This window comes from Ovis canadensis, chromosome 6 (assembly GCF_042477335.2).
Source record: "Ovis canadensis isolate MfBH-ARS-UI-01 breed Bighorn chromosome 6, ARS-UI_OviCan_v2, whole genome shotgun sequence".
Taxonomy (NCBI): Eukaryota; Metazoa; Chordata; class Mammalia; order Artiodactyla; family Bovidae; genus Ovis; species Ovis canadensis.
In genome coordinates, this window is record NC_091250.1 from 118,917,486 (window position 1) to 118,941,188 (window position 23,703).

At 38.9% G+C, this 23,703-nt stretch overlaps 1 protein-coding gene and 1 long non-coding RNA gene across 3 annotated transcripts in view; one reads left to right on the plus strand and one right to left on the minus strand.

Moving 5' to 3' along the window:
- Positions 1 to 800: 800 nt before the first annotated feature.
- The window catches only part of NUDT9 (nudix hydrolase 9), a 40,426-nt gene continuing 17,523 nt past the window's right edge, over positions 801 to 23,703 (plus strand). Inside the window, exons 1-3 of one of the 2 annotated variants that reach the window (XM_069594685.1) lie at positions 801 to 1,186; positions 12,742 to 12,981; positions 21,114 to 21,209. In XM_069594685.1, coding sequence (XP_069450786.1) covers positions 1,080 to 1,186; positions 12,742 to 12,981; positions 21,114 to 21,209 — 443 coding nt within the window. In that variant the 5' untranslated portion in view covers positions 801 to 1,079. The remainder of the gene's footprint in view (positions 1,187 to 12,741; positions 12,982 to 21,113; positions 21,210 to 23,703) is intronic. The other variant, XM_069594686.1, reaches the window with a different exon arrangement.
- LOC138442724 (uncharacterized) overlaps positions 3,296 to 23,703 on the minus strand; it is a 45,096-nt gene continuing 24,688 nt past the window's right edge. The window contains exon 6 of the long non-coding RNA XR_011257861.1: positions 3,296 to 3,361. This is a non-coding gene — a long non-coding RNA (uncharacterized lncRNA). The remainder of the gene's footprint in view (positions 3,362 to 23,703) is intronic.

Sequence of the window (23,703 nt, forward strand, 5' to 3'; positions counted from 1 at the left end):
GGGAGGGATTGGGGGCAGGAGGAGAAGGGGACGACCGAGGATGAGATGGCTGGATGGCATCACCAACTCGATGGACGTTGAGTTTGAGTGGACTCCAGGAGTTGGTGATGGACAGGGAGGCCTAGCGTGCTGCAATTCATGGGGTTGCAAAGAGTCGGACACGACTGAGCGACTGAACTGAACTGAACTGCGTCTTATCATTTCAGACCTAAAAAAAGATAATGACAAACCAAGTGTCAAACAAAAATCGCATTACACACTGTTCTGAACAATGTTGACTTACAATTTCCGGTTCGGCTAATCGCTGCCTCTGGAGTTATAAATCAGATGTTGCCCTTGTCCCTCCTCCACGCTGTGTGCTTATCACAGCTGGTTTTACTCCTCCGCAGGTTTGCTAAGGCCACACACGTCAAAGCCTCGTGAAATTTACCCATGATGTGAACATCTTGGTAAAAAAGGAATTGAAAAGCCTCAGATATGGGAATTCCAAGTCTGTCACCTACCTCCTTTCCCTGTAACCACTTGTAATCAGATATGACTTGGATTGTAACCCCTTCCTCCCCGGGGAAAAAAATAAAAAAAAAGGAGGGCACACTTTTCTTAATCCCCTTCCTTTTTCTTCTCCTTTCCAACTTCTCGGTTTCTTTCATCCTCCCTTTTCCCTACCGCTTTCTCGATGGTACCCCGAGACCCCTGTCCAACCGCCCTCATCATCACCGGATCCACATGAATGAGAAGCCGAAGAAAGTCGGCGCTACGAAGCCCGCACCTCCTCGCTTTGCGGCGCTGTCGTAAAGTGCCGTCACGCAGCCGGGCATTACGGCCGCGGCGGCTGTTTTCCAGGCAACTGGAGCTGGTACCTTGCGCGTCACTTGGGGGTTTGAAGTGGGCTGTTACTTTGGGAGGGTGTCTAGTCGCTGTGTGTTAATGAGATTGACGTAGCTACTTCTTCTCCGGAACCGGAAGGCTGCCCGGTCCCAGTACCCGCTGGACACTCGGGGCTCGGGGCTGTGGGGCAGGTGGAGGCTGCGGCTCAAGCTAAGAGCTACCTCGCTCCGCGAATCTTCCGCGGGCCGCTGATGGCCGGAGGCTTCCTGGGGAAGACTTTAGCCGCCGTGTCCCTCTCTGTCGCCCTGGCCTCTGTGACTGTCAAGTCCTTGGGCGGTTGCAGCGTCGCGGCGTGCAGGTATTCCCGCTTCTAGTGCTGACTCCTTCTCCCGAGTCTTTCCGATGCGGCTGGGATCCAGCTTCTGGTCGGGTGGTTTGAGGAGGCTCCGCTTGGGCCCCAGCTTTTTACAGACATACGCACGTTTTTTAAAAAAGACTCTAAAATTTTTTACCTGCCTTTTGAGAAAAGCAAGTGGTGGCACGCTTTCTTACGATACTTGAAATTTGTCGTCTTCCGTGAGTCACTAACATTGTTTGTCCCCAGAGAGTTTAAATAGCGAACCGTTTAAATGGTGTAAAATGGAAAGTGCAAGTCGTCATTTCTCTACTTCTCCATTTCAGTATATATTTATTCTTTACCTCTTTAAAAAAAATTGCCTTGGATAAATTTAGGGATTTGTGGTATCTCATACTGTCTCCTCTTATTCTTTTCTCCTGGTTTCTGAACACATGTCCTAGGTACCATGCCCATGCTAGGCACTGAGTAATAAACAAGTGTTGTGAGGCTGCCTCTAGGAGTGTGTGTGTTTTTAATTACTTTTGTCACCTCATTAGACACAAGGAAATTTTCTTCTATTTCTTCCATTTTTTTCTTCTATCTCCCCCCCCCCCCCCCCGCCCCCACCCCCTGCAACTCCAGTGATAGCCCTCTGGACTGGAAGGTTTCGGTTGAGGGTGTGTGAGCAAGTTGCAGCAGGTGGACAGGCTGGAAACGTCCCCTTCCTCTTCTGGTCCAGACTTTACACTTGTGGAACAATTTCCCTGCTGACTGTAGCTGCCTCAACTTTATTTCCTCAGTGTGAACTGTACAGATATTAAGCCGAAGTTTCTGCTGTGTTCTTTAATACCTAATTGACCACAGAGGTTCTAGCCCTTTTCTTTACATTTTGGTTTTGTCCTGGGGATCAGCAAGTACTGCAGACTTTGTTTGTAGGATGGGGAGAGAGAGAGGGCTGATTTCTGTGGTTACTGTCCCACTGCTCATGTAGGATGTTTCGGCCCCCTTATTTCAAAGGTATTAACTTCCCTCGTGGCTCAGACAGTAAAGCGTTTGCTTGCAATGTGGGAGACCTGGGTTTGATCCCTGGGTTGGGAACATCCCTGGAGAAGGAAATGGCAACCCATTCCAGTACTCTTGTCTGGAAAATCCCATGGATGGAGGAGCCTGGTAGACTACAGTCCATGGGGTCCAAAGTCGGATACGACTGAGCGACTTCACTTTATTTCAGATGTAACTCTCGTGGGGCATGTTGGTGGTGGTGTTGGGGCTCTTTGTGTTTGTGGTGAGGAAGCTGGGGTTATATGGGAGCTCTGTTATTTTCTGCACAATTTTGCTGTGACGCTGAAACTTTTGTTTTTTTGTTAAAAAAAAAAAAGTATTAAAAAAGCAGATAGAATCCTTTGTTACTTTCCTCAAAGCACAGAGGGACTGGTATGTGGAAAATAAAAGACATAATGCTCTTGTGTTTTTTTTTTTTTTTTTAAAGTTGACAAAACCAATGAAAGCATAATGTTTCAAGCAAGAATGGTTTGAGTATCAAAGGAGTAAAGGAGATCTTGGGGAAATTTTGATAAAGGCTTCTAATACTTTTACTAGAATTGATTTGACTCTGATTTGACTTCAGTTCAGTCGCACAGTTGTGTCTGACTCTTTGCAACCCTATGAACCACAGCATGCCAGGCCTCCCTGTCCATCACCAACTCCTGGAGTCTACCCAAACCCATGTCCATTGAGTCGGTGATCCCATCCAACCATCTCATCCTCTGTCGGCCCCTTCTCCTCCTGCCCTCAATCTTTCCCAGCATCAGGGTCTTTTCAATGAAATTAGTCAGCTCTTCGCATGAGGTGGCCAAAGTACTGAGTTTCAGCTTCAACGTCAGTCTTTCCAATGAACACCCAGGACTGATCTCCTTAAGGCTGGACTGGTTGGATCTCCTTGCAGTCCAAGGGACTCTCAAGAGTCTTCTCCTTGACTATGAAGGTATAAAAGTAAAGTTTGTTGTATAATGCAGTTATGTATAAAATGTAACAAACAGAATAAAAACAAAAATTCAATTGTTTGTTTGAAGACTTAGTATATAGATTTGGTTTTAATCTACTTACCTGTAATATAAAATTTATTTTCCCTCCAGTTTTATTGAGATAAAATTGATATACAGCACTGTATAAGATTAATGTGTATATCATAGTGATCTGAAACACAAACATCATGAAATGACTGTCACAATAAATTTAGTGAACATCTGTCATCTCCTATAGACACAACATTAAAGAAGTAGAATAAAAAATTTTCGTTGTGAAGAGAACTCTTAGGATTTACTTTATATATAATATAGAGCAGTATTTGTTGTATATATCAAGTTGTACATGTTGTACATTATATCTCGAGTACTTATTTATCTTATAACCAGAAAGTCATATGTACCTTTTGACCACCTTTACTCAGTGCCCCCCTCCCCTCCACAACCTTTATGAGTTAGTTTGTTTGTTGAAGTATAATTGACCTGTATAACACTATGTTAGTTCCCTGTTATACAATGTAGTGATTTGATATTTCCATACATCTTAACAAGATCTCCAGGGTGTTTAGTTACCATATGTTGCCATACAGGGATAACAGTTATTCTCCACATCTTACATTTCATACACATGATTCATTTATTTTGTACTTAGAAGTTTGTACCTCTTAATCTTATCCCTTTACTACTTCTTTCCACCCCCTACTATCCTCTCTTTTGGCGACTACCTGTTTGTTCTGTGTATCTATGACTGTGTTTCTGTTTTGGTACGTTTATTTGTTTTGTTTTTTAGATTCTGCATATTAGTAGAATCATACAGTAGTTGTCTTTCTCTCTTTTCTGACATTTCACTTAGCATAATACCCTCTAGGTCCAACCATGTCATCACAAATGGAAGTATTTCTTTTTTAAAAAAAATAGCTGAGTAATATTCCATTATGTGTGTGTGTACATGATATCTTTATCCATTCACTTATTGATGGGCAGTTAGGCTACTTCCTACTGGTGATAAAAGCAAGGTCCGATGCTGTAAAGAGCAATATTGCATAGAACCTGGAATGTCAGGTCCACGAATCAAGGCCAACTGGACATGGTCAAACAGGAGGTGTCAAGAGTGAATGTTGACATTCTAGGAATCAGTGAATTAAAATGGACTGGAATGGGTGAATTTAACTCAGGTGATCATTATATCTACTACTGTGGACAGGAATCCCTTAGAAGAAATGGAGTAGCCATCATGATCAACAAAAGAGTCCAAAATGCAGTACTTGGATGCAATCTCAGAAATGACAGAATGATCTCTGTTCGTTTCCAAGGCAAACCATTCAGTATCACGGTAATCCAAGCCTATGCCCCAACCAGTAACGCTTAAGAAGCTGAAGTGGAACGTTCTGTGAAGACCTACAAGACCTTTTAAACTAACACCCAAAAAAGATGTCCTTTTCATTATAGGGGACTGGAATACAAAAGTAGGAAGTCAAGAAACACCTGGAGTAACAGGCAAATTTGGCCTTGGAGTGCAGGATGAAGCAGGGCAAAGGCTAATAGAGTTTTGCCAAGAAAATGCACTGGTCATAGCAAACACCCTCTTCCAACAACACAAGAGAAGACTCTACACATGGACATCACCAGATGGTCAACTCCGAAATCAGATTGATTATATTCTTTGCAGCCAAAGATGGAGAAGCTCTATACAGTCAGCAAAAACAAGACTGGGAGCTGACTGTGGCTCAGATCATGAACTCCTTATTGCCAAATTCAGACTTAAATTGAAGAAAGTGGGGAAAACCACTAGACCATTCAGGTATGACCTAAATCAAATCCCTTATGATTATACAGTGGAAGTGAGAAATAGATGTAAGGGACTAGATCTGATAGACAGAGTGCCTGATAAACTATGGAATGAGGTTCGTGACATTGTACAGGAGACAGGGATCAAGACCATCCCCATGGAAAATAAGTGCAAAGAAGCAAAATGGCTCTCTGAGGAGGCCTTACAAATAGCTGTGAAAAGAAGAGAAGCGAAAAGCAAAGGAGAAAGGGAAAGATATAAGCATCTGAATGCAGAGTTCCAAAGAAGAGCAAGGAGAGATAAGAAAGCCTTCCTCAGCAATCAATGCAAAGAAATAGTGAAAACAAGAGAATGGGAAAGACTAGAGATCTCTTCAAGAAAATTAGAGATACCAAAGGGACATTTCATGCAAAGATGGGCGCGATAAAGAACAGAAATGGCATGGACCTAAAAGAAGCAGAAGATATTAAGAAGAGGTAACAATAGTACACAGAAGAACTGTACAAAAAAGATCTTCACAACCCAGATAATCACGATGGTGTGATCACTCACCTACAGCCAGACATCCTGGAATGAGAAGTCAAGTGGGCCTTAGAAAGCATCACTACGAACAAAGCTAGTGGAGCTGATGGAATTCCAGTTGAGCTATTTCAAATCCTGAAAGATGATGCTGTGAAAGTGCTGCACTCAATATGCCAGCAAATTTGGAAAACTCAGCAGTGGCCACAGAACTGGAAAAGGTCAGTTTTCATTCTCATCCCAAAGAAAGGCAATGCCAAAGAATGCCCAAACTACTGCACAATTGCATTCATCTCACATGCTAGTAAACTAATGCTCAAAATTCTCCAAGCCAGGCTTCAGCGATATGTGAACCATGAACTCCCTGATGTTCAAGCTGGTTTTAGAAAAGGCAGAGGAACCAGAGATCAAATTGCCAACATCTGCTGGATCATGGAAAAAGCAAGAGAGTTCCAGAAAAACATCTATTTCTGCTTTATTGACTATGCCAAAGCCTTTGACTGTGTGGATCACAACCAACTGTGAAAAATTCTGAAAGAGATGGGAATACCAGACCACCTAACCTGCCTGTTGAGAAACCTGTATGCAGGTCAGGAGGCAACAGTTAGAACTGGGCATGGAACAACAGACTGGTTCCAAATAGGAAAAGGAGGATGTCAAGGCTGTATATTGTCACCCTGCTTATTTAACTTATATGCAGAGTATATCATGAGAAACACTGGGCTGGAAGAAGCACAAGCTGGAATTAAGATTGCCAGGAGAAATATCAACCTGAGATATGCAGATGACACCACCGTTATGGCAGAAAGTGAAGAGGAACTAAAAAGCCTCTTGATGAAAGTGAAAGAGGAGAGTGAGAAAGTTGGCTTAAAGCTCAACATTTAGAAAGCTAATAAGATCATGGCATCTGGTCCCATCACTTCATGGGAAATAGATGGGGAAACAGTGTCAGACTTTATGTTTTGGGGATCCAAAATCACTGCAGATGGTGATTGCAGCCATGAAATTAAAGACGCTTACTCCTTGGAAGGAAAGTTATGACCAACCTAGACAGCATATAGAAAAGCAGAGATATTTCTTTGCCAACAAAGGTCCATCTAGTCAAGGCTCTGGTTTTTCCTTTGGTCATGTATGGATGTGAGAGTTGGAATGTGAAGAAAGCTGAGTGCCGAAGAATTGATGATTGATTTTGAACTGTGGTGTTGGGGAAGACTCTTGAGAGTCCGTTGGACTTCAAGGAGATCCAACAGTCTGTCCTAAAGGAGATCAGCACTGATTGTTCACTGGAAGGACTGATGCTGAAGGTGAAACTCCAATACTTTGGCCACCTCATGCAAAGAGCTGACTCATTGGAAAAGACTCTGATGGTGGGAGGGATTGAGGGCAGGAGGAGAAGGGAACAGCAGAGGATGAGATGGCTGGATTGCATCACTGACTTGATGGACATGAGTTTGAGTGAACTCTGGGTGTTGGCGATGGACAGGGAGGCCTGGCATGCTGCGATTCATGGGGTCACAAAGAGTCGGACACGACTGAGCGACTGAACTGAACTGATGGTTGGTGATGTTGCTGCTGCTGCTGCTGCTGCTAGGTCACTTCAGTCATGTGCGACTGTGCGACCCCATAGACGGCAGCCCCCCAGGCTCCACCATCCCTGGGATTCTCCAGGCAAGAACACTGGAATGGGTTGCCATTTCCGTCTCCAATGCATGAAAGTGAAAAGTGATGTTGAGCGTATTTTAATGTTCCTGTTGGCCATCTCTATGTCCTCTTTCAAAAACATATGTATTTGGAGCTTCCACCCACCCATTTCTTAAGTTGAGTTCTTTGTTTTTTTCTAGTGTTGTATTATGTAAGTTCTTTGTATGTTTTAGATATTAACCAATTATCTGATATATTGTTTGCAAGTATATTCTCCCATTCAGTAGGCAGCCTTTTTGTTTTGTTGGTAGTTTCCTTTGCTGCTCAAAAGCTTTTTAGTTTAATGCAGTCCCATGTATTTATTTTTGCTTTTGTTTCCCTTGCCAGAGGAGACATACCCAAAAAAATCTTGCTAAGACCAGTGTCAAAGAATGTACTGATTATGTCTTCTTCTAGAGGTTTTATTGTTTCAGGTCTTGCATTTAAGTCTTTAATTCATTTTGAAATTATTTTTGTGCATGGTGTCCGAGAGTAGTCTGGTTTGTTTCTTTTGCATCTGTTGAAAAGGCTACCTTCCCTATTGTGTATTTTTGCCTCCTCTGTTGTAGATGAATTGCCCATATAAGTGTGGGTTCATTTCTGGGCTTTCTTTTCTGTTCCATTCATCTGTTGGTTTTTAGTCTCTGTTTCTTTTATTTTTGTTCTGGTCTTTATGATTTCTTTGCTTCTACTAGTTTTGGGTTTTGTTTGTCCTTCATTTTCTAGCTCCTTTAGGTGTAAGGGTTGGTTGGTTGGTTGGTTGAGATTTTTGTTTTATGAGAAACAAGAGACCTTGTTTCACAAAATAGGCTTGTAATACTATGAACTTGGGGTCGTAAAGAGTCGGACATGACTAACTTTTATTTTCCTTCTTAGAACTGCAGGTCCTTTAATTGTTCTGAAGTTGATTGAAAATAAAATTGTTTAGAAAATAAACCATGCTAAGAAATAATAAAACAGAAGTAAAAAGTAGATTTACATTGGGATTGGTGGTGCTGAGCTCTGTTAGATCAGCTTCTGATCTCTCTGTGACATCTGAATGAAAGCCTTGGGGCTACATGAAAGTCTTGCAGCCCTGTGTATATGTTGGTTTTAGCCCAGTAAGACTTTTGTCTGACTTCTGACCTGGAGATAAAGATAATAAAGTAATAAATTTGTATAGTTTTAAGCTGCTGAATTTGTGAAAATTTGTTATGGCAGCAGTGAAAAAATGAATACATTATGTACATACTCTTAAATATATGTTCTTTATTTTTTCTACCATTTCTGTGTAAGAGGGGATCATATTATACACAGTACACAGTTTCTTGCATCTTGCTTTTCATTTTCAACAATATCATAAAATACTGTCACTTGATGTCATTATTTTTAATAGCTACTTAATAGTCATCCCATGGTGTAGCTGTTCTAATATTTATTAAGCCATTCTTACATTATTGGGCATTTCCTTTAATTCTCATTAAACATTGCTGAAATAAACACTTTTTGTATGTATAATTGGTTATTTCATTTTTACGGGGTAGATTAGTGGAATGAAATTACTTGAGTTGCAGGATGTAAGTATATTCATCTTTATTGCCAATTTACTTAATAGAAATTCTGTAGCAGTTCACATCTCTACCAGCAATGTATGGGAGATGGTGTTACCTTTTTAAAGGTTTGTCAGTCTAGATGGAAAAATGAATTTAAGGTTACTTAAATTTTCATTTCTTTAATTGCTAGTGGTTATAGCTGTCTTTTATGTTTATTAGCCAGTTGGATCTGCTTTTTTTGATTGTTTGGTCATAATCTGCCCAATTTCCTATTCCAGTTCAGCCTTTGTCAGTTTATACAAACTCAGTATATTATAGTTATAACCCTTTGAATGTCATCTACAGTATAGTCTGTGATTTGCTTTTTTCACTCCATTGATTGTGTCCTTTGATACACAGAAGTTTTAGTGTTGATACAGTCTGATTTAACGATTTTCTTCTGTCGCTTGTGCTTTCAGTCATATCTGAGAAATCATTGCCAAATTCAATGTCATGAAATTTCCCTCTGTTTTCTTTTCAGAGTTTTATAGTTTAAGGTCTTAATGTTTGGGTCTTTGATCTATTTCAAGTTAATGTTTGTGTATATGTAAGGTATGGGTCCATCTTCATCTGTTTGCATGTGGATATCTAACCTTCCCAGCACCATTTGTTGGAAAGACTGTCCTTGCCCTTTTGAGAGTTGACACCCTTTTTTGAAAATCATCTGACTATATATGTAAGGCTTTTTTTTTTTAGCTCCTAACAGTCTTTTTTTTTTTTAAATATTTATTTACTTATTTATTTTTTAAATTTTACTTTATTTTACTTTACAATACTGTATTGGTTTTGCCATATATCAACATGAGTCTGCCACGGGTGTACATGAGTTCCCAATCCTGAACCCCCCTCACACCTCCCTCCCCCTCCCATATGTAAGGGTTTGTGTCTGGACTCTCTATTCTATCCTATCGGCCTGTATACACACACACACACACACATATATATCTTTTTTCTTATTCCTTTTCCATTATGGTTTATTGCAGGATATTGAGTATAGTTCCCTGTGCTATACAGTGGGACCTGGTTGTTTGTCCATGTTATATATACCAGTTTGCATCTGCTAATCCCAAGCTCTATTCCTTCCCTCTCCCCCTCCTTCTGCCCGTTGGCAACCACAAGTCTGTTCTCCAAGACTGAGTGTGTTTCTGTTTAGTAGATATGTTTGTTTGTGTCATATTTTAGGTTTCACACGTGTAAGTGATATCATACAGCATTTGTCTGACAGAGACATTTTTGGGCATCAGTTGAGAGTATCACATGCTTTTTTCCTTCATTCTTTTAATGTGATATGTTATATTGGTTCATGTTTGTATGTTGAACTGTTCTTGAATTTCAGGAATAAATCCCACTTGATGATGATGTATAATCCTTTTAATGTGTTGCTGAAATCCTTTCACTACTGTCTTTTTTAAAAAATTATTTATTCATTAATTTTTGGTTGTGCCAGGTCTTTGTTGCTGTGCGTGGGCTTTCTCTAGTTGTGGTGAGTGGGGGCACCCTTGTTGTGGTGCACGGGCTTCAGTAGTTGTAGCCTGTGGGTTCAGTAGTTGTGGCTCGTGGGCTTTCGTTGCTCCTTGGCATGCAAAATCTCACAGGATCAGACCTGTGTCCCCTGCATTGGCAAGTGGATTCTTATCCACTGCACCACCAAGGAAGTCATGTTCACTGCTATGTTGTAGAGGATTTTTTCATTGATATTTTCCAGGGATATTGGTCTGTAGTTTCTGGTAATATCATTGTTTAGCTTTGGTATCAGGGTAATAATGCTGATCTCATAGAATTTGGAAGTATTCACTCCACTTCAGTTTTTTTGGGAAGCATTTGAGGAGCGTTAGTGTTAATTCTTGCGGAGAAGGCAATGGCAACCCACTCTAGTACTCTTGCCTGGAAAATCCCGTGGGTGGAGGAGCCTGGTAGGCTGCAGTCCATGGGGTCGCTAAGAGTCAGGCATGACTGAGGGATTTCACTTTCACTTTTCACTTTCATGCATTGGAGAAGGAAATGGCAACCCACTCCAGTGTTCTTGCCTGGAGAATCCCAGGGACAGAAAGAGCCTAGTGGGCTGCCATCTATGGGGTCGTACAGAGTCAGACACGACTGAAGCGACTTAGCAGCAGCAGCAGCAGCAGTGTTAATTCTTCCTTAAATGTTTAATAAAATTTATCAGTGAAGCCATCTGTTCCTAAGCTTTTCCTTGTTGCATGTAAATAAGTTTTTTAAAAAAATTATTTATCCTACCCCATTCACATTTCAATACTTGTCCTTTTTTTTTTTTTTTTAAATGATTCATGAGATAACCCAGGATCATTGATTGCACTTAGTTTTCATGCTCTCTATCTGGATGAGTTCCTTCAACTTTTATCTTTCACGACCATAGCGATTTAAAAAGTATGGACCTTTATTATGTAAGATATCCCTTATTGTGAATGTGTCCTGTGTTTCCTTATATCTAGACTCTGATCGTATATTCTTATAAGGAATCCTCAGGAATCATTGCTGTATACTTCTCAGTGTATGTATGATATCACATGAATTTGACTTATTTCAACACCCCATCAAGTTAGTGTTTTTCCCATTGGCCATTGATTTCAAGTAGGGCTAATTGTTATTGTGAGAACAGAAGGGACCTGTTCAAGCATCCCCTCTGTCATACTAGAGACCCTAACTTAGGGCCATTAGGGATTTTGATCTTTAAGAATAATGAGAAGGCATTTAAATTTTTAGTCAGGAGGAGAAATGAAAGATTTTTGTGTATGTTATGGTGTAAAGGTTAAGTTTCAGTTTTTTGTTTGCCTTTTTATGTATATACTATCTAATTATTTTAGCTCTACACTTACTTTACTGTAAAGTGCTTTTTTAAAAAGTTTATTTTATTTACGTTTATTTTTGGCTGTACTGGGTCTGTGTTGCTGCATGCAGGTGTTCTCTAGTTGCAGCAAGCAGGGTCCTGTCTAGTTGTGGTCCCTGGGCTTCTCATCATGGCGGCTTCTCTGGTTGCAGAGCACAGGCTCTGGAGTGCGTGGGCTTCACTAGTTGAGGCACATGGGCCCAGTAGCTGTGGTTTGTGAGCATGTGTGCTTCAGTAGTTGCAGAGCATGGGCTTAGTTGCCCCATGGCATATGGAATCTTCCTGGACCAGAGATTGAACCCATGTCCCCTGCATTGACAGGTGGTTTCTTAACTACTGGATCATCAGGAAGCCCTACTCTAAAGTTTATAAAATGTACATCTTTCAGAGTCTGGCTTCAAGTGCTATTACATTATTTTGAGTACAGTGTAGGAACCTAATAACAGTACATCTCCATTTCCTTTTCTTCTTTTGTGCTATTTCTGTCATCCATTTTTTACATATGTATGTTAGACCAGAGATCCCCAACCCCTGGGCCCCATTGGAAACTGGGTCACACAGCAGGTGAGTGGTGGGCGAGCAAGTCAAGCTTCACTTGCTGTTCCCCATTGCTTGTATTACCACCTGAACTGTTCCCACCTCAGTCACTCCCATTACCACTGGGCCTGAATTATCCATCCCTGCCCCCTCACCCTGATCGGTGTAAAAATTGTCTTCCACGAAACCAGTTCCTTGTGCCAAAAAGCTTGGGGATTGCTGTGTTAGATCATTAGATTATTATTATTTTTTAAAATGGATTCTTTCATGTAGGCTTTAATAGTCTTTCTTTACATTTGTTTTTATGGTTGAATTTTTATTATAAAATTATCTTCTCCAACATTTGTGCTAACAAAAGTAAACTTCTGTCCCTTTTTCTCAGCTAAAATAAACTCTGTGAGTAAGTTTCAGTTAGTAAGATTTAGCAATATTTTTATGTTTATAAACAGTTTCACAGATATTGGACCTTTATTCTAGTATGCATCAAATTAGGATTTTCTGATTTTGAAATTGGAAAGTTGTATTTTGGAGACTGTGAATTAGGTTTTTAAGTTAATTTAAGTATTTTGTACTTACATAAAACATTTTTATTTTTTTTCCCCTCTCAGAAACTCACTTTCATCCTGCAGATTTCATGTTAATTCCAACATGATGTCTGGTTTTAATGGTGCCATAGAGAATTCCCACAACAAGGCTCGGACATCGCCTTACCCAGGTTCAAAAGTTCAGCGCAGCCAGGTTCCCAATGATAAAGTGGGCTGGCTTGTTGAGTGGCATGACTATAATCCTGTGGAATACACTGCAGTTTCTGTCTTGGCTGGACCTCAGTGGGCAGATCCTCAGATCAAGTGAGTAAATTAGCTGGTGTTAGCTGGGTAGGAGATTTTGGAGAAGATAATGGTTGTATTTGTAAATTGTCATTTGATAGCAGAAAAATAATTTTTATCTAGTGCTTGACTTTAACTGTTTCCACATGTACTTGAAATTTGCCAAAGCTATTCAGTTCATGTTTATTTATTCTTTTGGGGGTTTTATGATGATCTTTCCAAACAGGTAAATCTATTTTATCGTGGAGTTTTTTATTTTATGAAATGACAAGTGGTAGTTTCTGTTTTCATTTCTTCTGTTTGGGTTATCAATAACATCTTTTGTGGTTATTTTCCAACATAGCTAGACTGTGTTTGAATAGTGAAAATGTTTTTCAGAAACTTTTTATGGATTACTAACAACAAGATGATGATAAGATTTGACCAGTGTGTGAAGATAGAAAAGGGATATAAAGGAGAGAGGAAAGAGGAAAACAAAAAACTCAAGCAGAAATGTTTTGATTAGAAGTAGAATGGCTGAATGAATACAAAAATAAGACCTGTATATATGCTATCTACAGGAGACCCACTTCAGACCCAGAGACACAGACTGAAAATGAGAGGTTGCAAAAAGATATTCCATGCAAATGGAAGTAAAAAAAAAAAAAAAAGCTGGAGTAGCAATATTCTTATCAGATAAACAAGACTTTTAAAGACTTACAAGAAACAAGAATGCTACATAATAATCAAGGGATCAATCCAAGAAGGAGATATAACAATTATAAATATTTCTGTACCCAGTATAGGAGCACCTCAATACATAAGGCAAATGCTAGCAGCCCTAAAAGGGGAAGATGGCAGCAACACAATAATAGTGGAAGACTTTAATACCCCACTTCCCCAATGAACAGATTATCCAGACAGAAAATAAATAAGAAAACACAAGCTTTAATGACACAATAGATCAGATAGAATTAATTGATATTTACATGACATTCCATCTGAAAGCAGCAGAATATACTTTCATCTCAAGCGCACATGGAATATTCTCCAGGATAGATCATATCTTGGGTCACAAATCAAGCCTTGGTGAATTTAAGTGTATCAAGCATGTTCTCTGACTTCAACACCGTGAGATTAGAAATCAATTACAGGAAAAAAGAAACTGTAAAAACACGAACACTTAGAGGCTAAATAATAGGCTACTGAATAATGAAGAGATCAATGAAGAAATCAAAGAGGAAATAAAAAAATGTGTAGAAACAAATGACAGTGAAATCAGGATGACTCAAAACCGTGGGATGCAGTAAAAGTAATCCTAAGAGGGAAGCTAATAGTAATTCAGTTCTTCCTCAAGAAATGAGAAAAATCTCCAGTAAACAACCTAACATTATACCTAAAGCAGCTAGACCAAGAAGAACAAACAAAACCCAAAGTTAGTAGAAGGAAATAAATCATAGGCAGAGCAGAAGTAAATAAAATAGAAATGAAGAAAACAACAGCAAAAATCAATGAAACTAAAAGCTGGTTTTTTGAGAAGAGAAACAAAATCAATAGACTTTTAGCCGGACTCATTAAAAAAAAAAAGTATTCAAATCAATAAAGTTAGAAATGAAAAAAGAGAAATTATGACTGACACCCCAGAAATACAAAGAATCATTAAAGACTACTATAAGCAACTCTATGCCAATAAAATGGACAACCTGGAATACATGGACAAATTCCTAGAAAGGTGCAGTCTCCCAGGACTGAAGCAGGAAGAAATAGAAAATATAGACAGACCAATCACAAGTAATGAAATTGAAACTGCAGTTAAAAATTGTCCAACAAACAAGTCCAGGACCAGATGGCTTCATAGGTGAAATCTATCAAGCATTTAGAGAAGAGCTAACATCTATCATTCTCAGACTCTTCCAAAAAATTATAGAACACTCCCAAGCTCATTCTGTGAGGCCATCGTCTCCCTGATACCAAAACCAAAGATACCACGAAAAAAGAAAATTGCAGACCAATATCACTGATAAACATAGTTGCTAGAATCTTCAGCAAAATACTAGCAACGTGTTAAAAGAATCATACACCCTTGATCAAGTGAAATTTTCCAAGGGATGCAGGGGTTCTTCAATATATGTAAGTCAATCAGTGTGATACACCATGTTAACAAGTTAAATTAAAAAAAAAAGGATCGTCCCAATAAATGCAGTAAAGCTTTTGACAAAATTCAACACCCATTTATGATAAAAACTCTCCAGAAAGTGGGCATAGAGGGAACCCACCTCACCATGATGAAGTCCATACATGACAAACACACAGCAAACGTCAGTGGTGAAGAACTGAAAGCATTTCCTTTAAGATCAGGAACAGGACAAGGATGTCCACTCTTGCTGTTATTCAGTATGGTTTTGGAAGTCCTAACTGTGGCAGTCAGAAAGGAAAAAGAACTAAAAGGAATACAAATTGAAAAGAAGAAGTAAAACTGTCACTGTGTGTGGATGATATGAGTATATATAGAAAATCCTGAAGATGCCACCGGAAAATTAGAGCTAATCAATGAATTTGGTAAAATTGCAGGATACAAAATTAATGCACAGAAATCTCCTACATTCCTATATACTAACAATGAAAGATCAGAAAGAGAAATTAAAGAAATAATCCCAGTTACTATTGCAACAGAAAGAATAAAATACCTAGGAATGAACCTAAATGAGGAGGTAAAAGGCTTCCCTGGTGGCTCAGACAGTAAAAGAATCTGCCTGTAATGCAGGAGACCTGGGTTCGATTCCTGAGTGGGGAAGATCCCCAGAGAAGGGAATGGCAACCCACTCCAGTATTCTTGCCTGGAGAACTCCATGGACAAAGGAGCCTGGCAGGCTGTAGTCCATAGGGTCACAAAGAGTTGGACACGGCTGAGTGACTAACACTTTTACTTTCAAGGAGGTACTTGAAAAAGTCCTGTATTCAGAAAACTATAAGGCATTTATGAAAGAAATCAAAGATGACACAAACAGATGGAGAGATAGATATACCATGTTCTTGGGTTGGAAGAATCAATATTGTGAAAACAACTATACTACCTAAAGCAGTAGTTTTGATGAAAGTTTTACCTTCATTTTTGTTTTGAAGGATTTATTAACCAAAGAAACCACACATCACACAAACAATTTCAGTATTTAATAGAAGGTTATTTGACTTAATTTCTGTATTCAGTCAGTAAAAGAAGAGAAATAGAAACAAAGAGAAAAGTAATAGTATGTACATCACCAAATTTGGGTCAACCAACCTCCAGACCTAGACAGTGCTGGTAAGTCCCTCATTAACAGCAATCTGGAGTCCTAATTGGAAAAAAGTCCTAGGTGGTGTGTCTACCCTGTGGGTGAGACTTCAGATTGTAGTTTTGGGGGCTCCCACTTACAATCCCAAGCAGCAATTGATATCATCATCAATTTGTCTACAAAAATGCAGCTGTGGTTTTACTTTAACTTTTTGCTGTTTGTTTCACCTTGTGAGTCTTAAAGGGTAGGGAAGTCTCAGGCAGTAAAGAATCCACCTGCAATGCAGGAGACCTGGGTTCAATCCCTGGGTGGGGAGATCCCCTGGAGAAGGGAATGGCTACCCACTCTAGTATTCTTGCTTGGAGATTCCATGGACAGAGGAGCCAGCTTCTTAGACCTTGGAGGTGGGAGGTGGGGTTGGGGGAATTGGCCAGACCCATTAACCCTCAGGGGCTTAAGAGAATCTAAGACCCATTCCCTATCTTATCTAAAGTGCCACCTGACTTGCTTTCCTTGCAGGCAGGCACAGAATCTTTGCAGTATCCAGGGAGATCAGAGGCTGGCTCTCCTCCTTTTGATGTCTGCACAAGACTTCCTCCATTTTAATTTCCTTAATATAAGTCTATAGATTCAGTACACTCCCTATCAAATTACCAATGGACTTTTTCACAGAATTAGAACAAAAAACTTTTTACAGTTTTTGTGGATCAATAAAAGATCCCAGATACCAAAGCAGTCTTGAGAAAGAAAAACGGAACTGGAGTAATTGGGCTTCCTGACTTCAGACTATACTACAAAACTATAGTCATCAGTACAGTATGGTACTGGCACAAAAACAGAAATATAGATCAATGGGACAGGATTGAAAGCCCAAAGATAAACCCACATACCTGTGGTCACCTAATCTATGACAAAGAAGGCAAGAATATTCGATGGAGAAAAGACAGTCTTTTAACAAGTAGTACTGGGAAAACTGGACAGCTACATGTAAAAGAATGAAAGAGAACACTCCCTAACATTATATATAAAAATAAAACAACATGGAATAAAGATCTAAGTGTAAGACCAGGCACCTATACAACTCTTAGAGGAAAACATAAGAAGAACATTCTTTGACATAAACCACAGCAGAATCTTTTTTGACCCACTTCCTAGAATAAGGAAAATAAAAACAAAATAAACAAATGGGACCTAGTTAAACTTAAGAGCTTTTGTACAGAAAAGAAAACTATAAATGAGATGAAAAAACAACCTTAGAATGGGAGAAAATATTTGCAAATGAAAGCCACCGAGAAAGGACTACCATATGACCATAATTCCAGAAGACACATGCACCCCAGTGTTTATTGCAGCACTATTTATATTAGCCAGGACATGAAAGCAACTAGATGTGCAACTACAGATGAATGGATAAAGAAGATGTGGTACGTATTTGCAGGGGAATATTACTCAGCCATAAAAATGAACAAAATTGGGTAACATTTGTGGAGACGTGGATGGACCTCGAGTCTGTCATAGAGTGAAGTCAGTCAGAAAGAAAAAAAGTATCATATATTAATACATGTATGTGGAATATAGGAAAATGGTATAGGTGATCTTATTTTACAAAGCAGAAATAGAGACACAAATGTAGAGAAGGGGCATGTGGGCACGGACTGGTGGAGAAGGGGGAGTGGGGTGAATTGAGAGGTTGGGATTGGCCTGTATACACTACCACGTGTAGAATAGACAGCCAGTGGGAAGCTGCTGTATAGCACAGGGGACTCAGCTCAGAGCTCTGCGGTGACCTAGATGGGTGGGATGGGAGGGGGTGGGAGAGAGGCCCAAGAGGGAGTGGGTATATGTATACATATGGCTGATTTATTTTGTTGTACAACATTGTAAAGCAGGTATACCTCGATTAAAATAAATACTTTGACTAAATTCAGAGAAGTGCTGTGTTGATTCACATTTTATATTTATGTTTCTTTTGATAAATATAATGATAGAGTTGTAAAATGTACTGACTACAAGCTAGGCACTGTATACTAAATGTTTTATAAGCACTGTTTTATTATAACTATTCTGGAAGGCAGACAGGGTTGTTATTTCCTCTTTATAGGGAAAAAAAAACACACAAAAATGGAAGGACAGAAAGTTTGTCCTTTACATATGGTCATGGAGCTGGTAGATGGGATAGCTTGGCCTTTTACTCAGTATGACTTTAGAATTTATGCCCTTAACTACTCTGCTGCTAAATGGCCATTCTAGTTTTGGAATATTTTATAAGTTTGATTTAATTGGTAAATTTATTGTAAATGACAGTCCTCTTAAGGCATTATTTAGTCAGTTAAATAAACATTTTTGCTAGTTGGGTTGATCTAGTATTAGTTCATTAGGTTGTTAAACTTTACCAGTCACATATTGCTGTGACTTAATTTTGATCCACAGTTTCCTTATTTAATCCAAAGATGTGTTTGTGATAGTATTTGGGTTGTTAATTAATCATGAAGCCAACTTGTGGAGAAATTATTACCTGTAAATGAGTTCCATTTCCCTCGTTTTAGAGGATGTATTAATATATATTTACATGTACATTATACATGTGAGTGTGTGTTAGTCGCTCAGTCGTGCCTGACTCTGTGTGACCCCATGGACTGCAGTCCATCAGGCTCCTCTGCCCATGAGATTTTCCAGGCAAGGATACTGGAGTGGGTTGCCATTTCCTTCTCCAGGGGATCTTCCCAACCCAGGGATCGAACCCGGGTCTCCTGCACTGCAGGCAAATTCTTTACTGACTGAGCTACAAGCATGCACAATTAGAATTAGTGACATTACAAGGGGTGCTATACAGTATAAATAGAGGAAGACTGAATGAGTCTTCCTCTGTTTCATTCAATTTAGTTTTTATAAGTTAAATTTGTATCACTGTCTAAATCAAGCCTTACTAATGTTAATGTTTAAATTATAACTAGATTCATGCTTCCCCCTCCGCAGAAAATGGCTCTCTTTATCTAAATTTTATTCTGAAACGTTTCCTACATATAAGAAATTTGAAATAACTTTACAGGGGACACTCATAACTCACCACTTTAATTTTCTTATTACCATTTTATTATACTTATTTCATCACATATATATCCATCTATCCCTCCTTCATCCATCTTGATTTTTGATATGTTAGTACATTTTTGCCTGTATACTTCAACAGGTATTTCATTAACTAGCATTCAATATTTATTTAGCTTCTTTTATTTTAAAAAATTTTAAAAGAGTATTGTTGATTTACAGTATTGTGTTAGTTATCAGTTTAGTTCAGTTGCTCAGTCTTGTCCAACTCTCTGTGACCCCATGGACTGCAGCACACTAGGCCTCCATGTCTATCACCAACTCCCAGAGCTTGCTCAAACTCATGTCCACTGAGTCGGTGATGCCATCCAACTATCTCATCCTCTTTCGTCCCCTTCTCCTGCCCTCAATCTTTCCCAGCATCAGGGTCTTTTCCAGTGAGTCAGTTCTCCTCATCAGGTGGCCAAAGTATTGGAGCTGGAGCTTCAGCTTCAGCATCAGTCCTTCCAATGAATATTCAGGACTGATTTCCTTTAGGATTGACTGGTTTGAATCAGTTATATATATACGTATGTTCACTCTTTTTTAGATTCTATTCCCATATGGGTCATTACAGAGTACTGAATAAAGTTACCTGTGCTGTATTAGTGAGTTCTTATTAGTTATCTGTTTTATACATAGTAGTGTGTATATGTCAATCCCAATCTCCCAATTTATCCCCCCTACCCCACCCTGGTAGCCATAAGTTTATTTTCTACATCTGTGACTCTATTTCTGTTTTGTAAATAAGTTCATTTGTACCATTTTTTTCTTTTAAGATTCCACATTTAATGGTGAAATTCTAGAGTCCCAAGAACATTATAACTCTGGCTTTGTAATTTCATGATTTTTACCATTTAATTTTATAGGTATGTTAGAAGTCTTGGGAAAATGACTGGATCATTCAAGTTGGAAACTATTTCCAAAACAGAGCACAAATATCTCTATGCTCTTGCTTACTGGAATTAAAGCAAGAAAGGAAGTGAAACTTGTGTCAGAACTGCCCATGAACTGTCCAATGCTATATAACTCTTTTTTCACTGTCAGTGCAGTTATGTCAGCAGTTTCATAATGGTGAGGAAAGTAGTTTGTTTATAGCTTTTAAAAAATATTTTTATTGAGTGTGACATAAATGCAATTAACTATACATTTCTTAGGTGTGCAGGTGTAGCTCAGTTAGATTTTATATTTATCTAACTCTGTAATCCAGATCTGTGTCCAGATCAAGATCTGGAGTAGTTCCAGCTTATAGCTGTTTTAATCTACATCATGGTTATTATTTCCAGTTTATTATATCTATTTTAATCTGCATCATGGTTATTATGAAGTTTGTGGGGTGTTTTCATGTTTTGTGGGTTTTACTTCGATACAGATATTAATCAGTGTGCATTAGAAGACATTAAAATTACTTTGAGACAGTAGAAGCAGCAAAATATCAGAAGGAATCTTATTTTTAGAAGTGTTTGTTAATAGGAACCAGTAATTGCCATATTGTGCCAATTGGCACAAATCTGCTTTACTGATAGTAAGTTATTTTCTGTAGTATGTAGGAGCAGCTCCAGTTTGCCTGCCATTAGTCCTTCCCCACAGGGGTTACAACATACCTTCTTGTCTTATAAGGTCTTTTGATTAAACAAAAAATTTTTGCCAGAAAGTGTTTTGAAGGAGTTGATGAGTTTGTAAATGAAAACTAAGTTTGTAACTAAAAATTTAGTTTCAAGGATACTGGTTGTTATAAATAACTGGCTGGCATTATTAAGCTGTTGGTAGTATTGGATCATTATTTCTTATTTTGCGTTGGTATTCTCATTACAGTGAAAGCAACTTCTCTCCCAAATTTAATGAAAAGGATGGGCAGGTTGAGAGAAAGAGCCAGAATGGCCTGTATGAGGTTGAAAATGGAAGACCTAGGTAGGTACTGGGGTGGGGCATCTTATAATAATGGGTCTTTAAAAGATAGAAAATAATTGTCAACGAAAATTCACTTAGCAATCAAGGTAAGAAGAAAAAAGCAGATTTTATGTAAACCAAACTGAGTTACAACTTGGAAGACAGACTCTCAAGAAGCTCTGAGAAGTGTTCCACTTGTTAGAAGATACTGTTGTTTAGTCGCTAGGTTGTGGTGAACTCTTTTGTGATCCCATAGCCCGCCAGGCTCCTCTTTCCTTAGGATTTCCCAGGCAAGAAGGGGGATCCTCCTGACCCAGGTATCGAACCCATATCTCCTGCATTAGCAGGTGGCTTCTTTACCACTGAGCCACCAGGGAATCCCTGTTAGAAGGTGTAGTCATACACATTTTCTAGACAAAGGATTGTACATCAAAATGGGATAAAATACTGATATTTTACATAAGGTTCCCCACAGATACATAGTACAGGTGAGCATGTGCAAAGCAAGCAGTGAGTCACCATGTCGCCTTGCAGAGTTGGGAGAGCATGCTGTTTTTTTAAGAAGTTACATTGCTAGTGTCAGAAGAAAGGGAAAATAATAATCTTTATGGTCAAGAAAGCACTCTCATCTTTGAGGAGGTTTGGTTAATGTGCAGATACACTGCACATTAGGGATGCTAGGAGAGGCCCAGATGGACACAGAAAATTTTAGGTCTAAGTTTTTTTGTCCTGCCTTAAAATACACATTTTATTTTATCAATGTAATTAACATTTATTGAGGGCTTGCATATGCCAGGCCTTGTCTGAAAGAAATTATATATGTGATCTAATTAAATCATAGTAATAACCCTGTGGGTGGATATTTTTAGTTCCATTTACAGATAAGTAGAGAGAATGTGAGTAGTTTGCATATGGTGAGTAAGTGCTGGAAGGAATTGAATGCATCTTCTGATAACTTTACCTTGAAATAGAAATAATAACAGTTGACTCTTGAACAAAATGGGGCTTAAACTACACAGACCCACTTATACATGGATTCTTTTTCAGTAGTAAATATTACAGCACTACTCCATCTGAGTTTTGTTGAATACCTGAATGTGGAGCCACAGATACAGGGGAACTGTGTATAGACAGTGGACTATAAGTTTATATGGAAGCATTGTTCAAGGGTCAACTGTAATTGAATAAATTAACAGAAGAAAAGGATTAAGAATTGTATTTCATGCAAATCAAAACCACAATGAGGTACCACTTCACACCAGTCAGAATGGCTGCGATCCAAAAATCTGCAAGCAATAAATGCTGGAGAGGGTGTGGAGAAAAGGGAACCCTCCTACACTGTTGGTGGGAATGCAAACTAGTACAGCCACTATGGAGAACAGTGTGGAGATTCCTTAAAAAATTGCAAATAGAACTCCCTTATGACCCAGCAATCCCACTTCTGGGCATACACACCGAGGAAACCAGAATTGAAAGAGACACATGTACCCCAATGTTCATCACAGCACTGTTTATAATAGTCAGGACATGGAAACAACCTAGATGTCCATCAGCAGATGAATGGATAAGAAAGCTGTGGTACATATACACAATGGAGTATTACTCAGCCGTTAAAAAGAATTCATTTGAATCAGTTCTGATGAGATGGATGAAACTGGAGCCAATTATACAGAGTGAAGTAAGCCAGAAAGAAAAACACCAATACAGTATACTAACACATATATATGGAATTTAGGAAGATGGCAATGACGACCCTGTATGCAAGTCAGGAAAAAAGACACAGATGGGTATAATGGACTTTTGGTCTCAGAGGGAGAGGGAGAGGGTGGGATGATTTGGGAGAATGGGAATTCTAACATGTATACTATCATGTAAGAAGTGAATCGCCAGTCCATGTCTGACGTAGGGTGCAGCATGCTTGGGGCTGGTACATGGGGATGACCCAGAGAGATGTTGTGGGGAGGGAGGTGGGAGGGGGGGTCATGTTTGGGAACGCATGTAAGAATTAAAGATTTTAAAATTAAAAAAAAAAAAAAAGAATTGTATTTCAGTGATTATTTATAAAATGAGATAATACTTTTAGGAATTTATCCAAATATGTAAAAGTAAAAATAAAAACAACCCAAAAATGTAACATCTTTTTTTTCTTTTGGCCATGTCGTGTGGCAAGTGGGTGGGATGTGGGGATCTTAGTTCACCAGCGAGGGATCAAACCTGTGCCCAGTGGAAGCATGGAGTCTTAACCACTGGACCACCAGGAAATCTCTCTTTTTGTACTTTTAAAAGTGATTTTTCTACACAACTCAAAAATTTTCAGTTTTTCTCAAGTCATCATAAAAGGAAGAAATGTAAAAATTAGCATGCCTCCAATAAAAAAATAGAAAAATCACAGATTTGGTAATCATACGTATCACCTTGTAAAATGTTGCAAAAGCTAAAAATATTTTTAGTTCTTCTAAAGCAAGGACGTAGTAGTGCTCCTCTCATGCCAACCTGCTCTTTACTAAATTCTTTC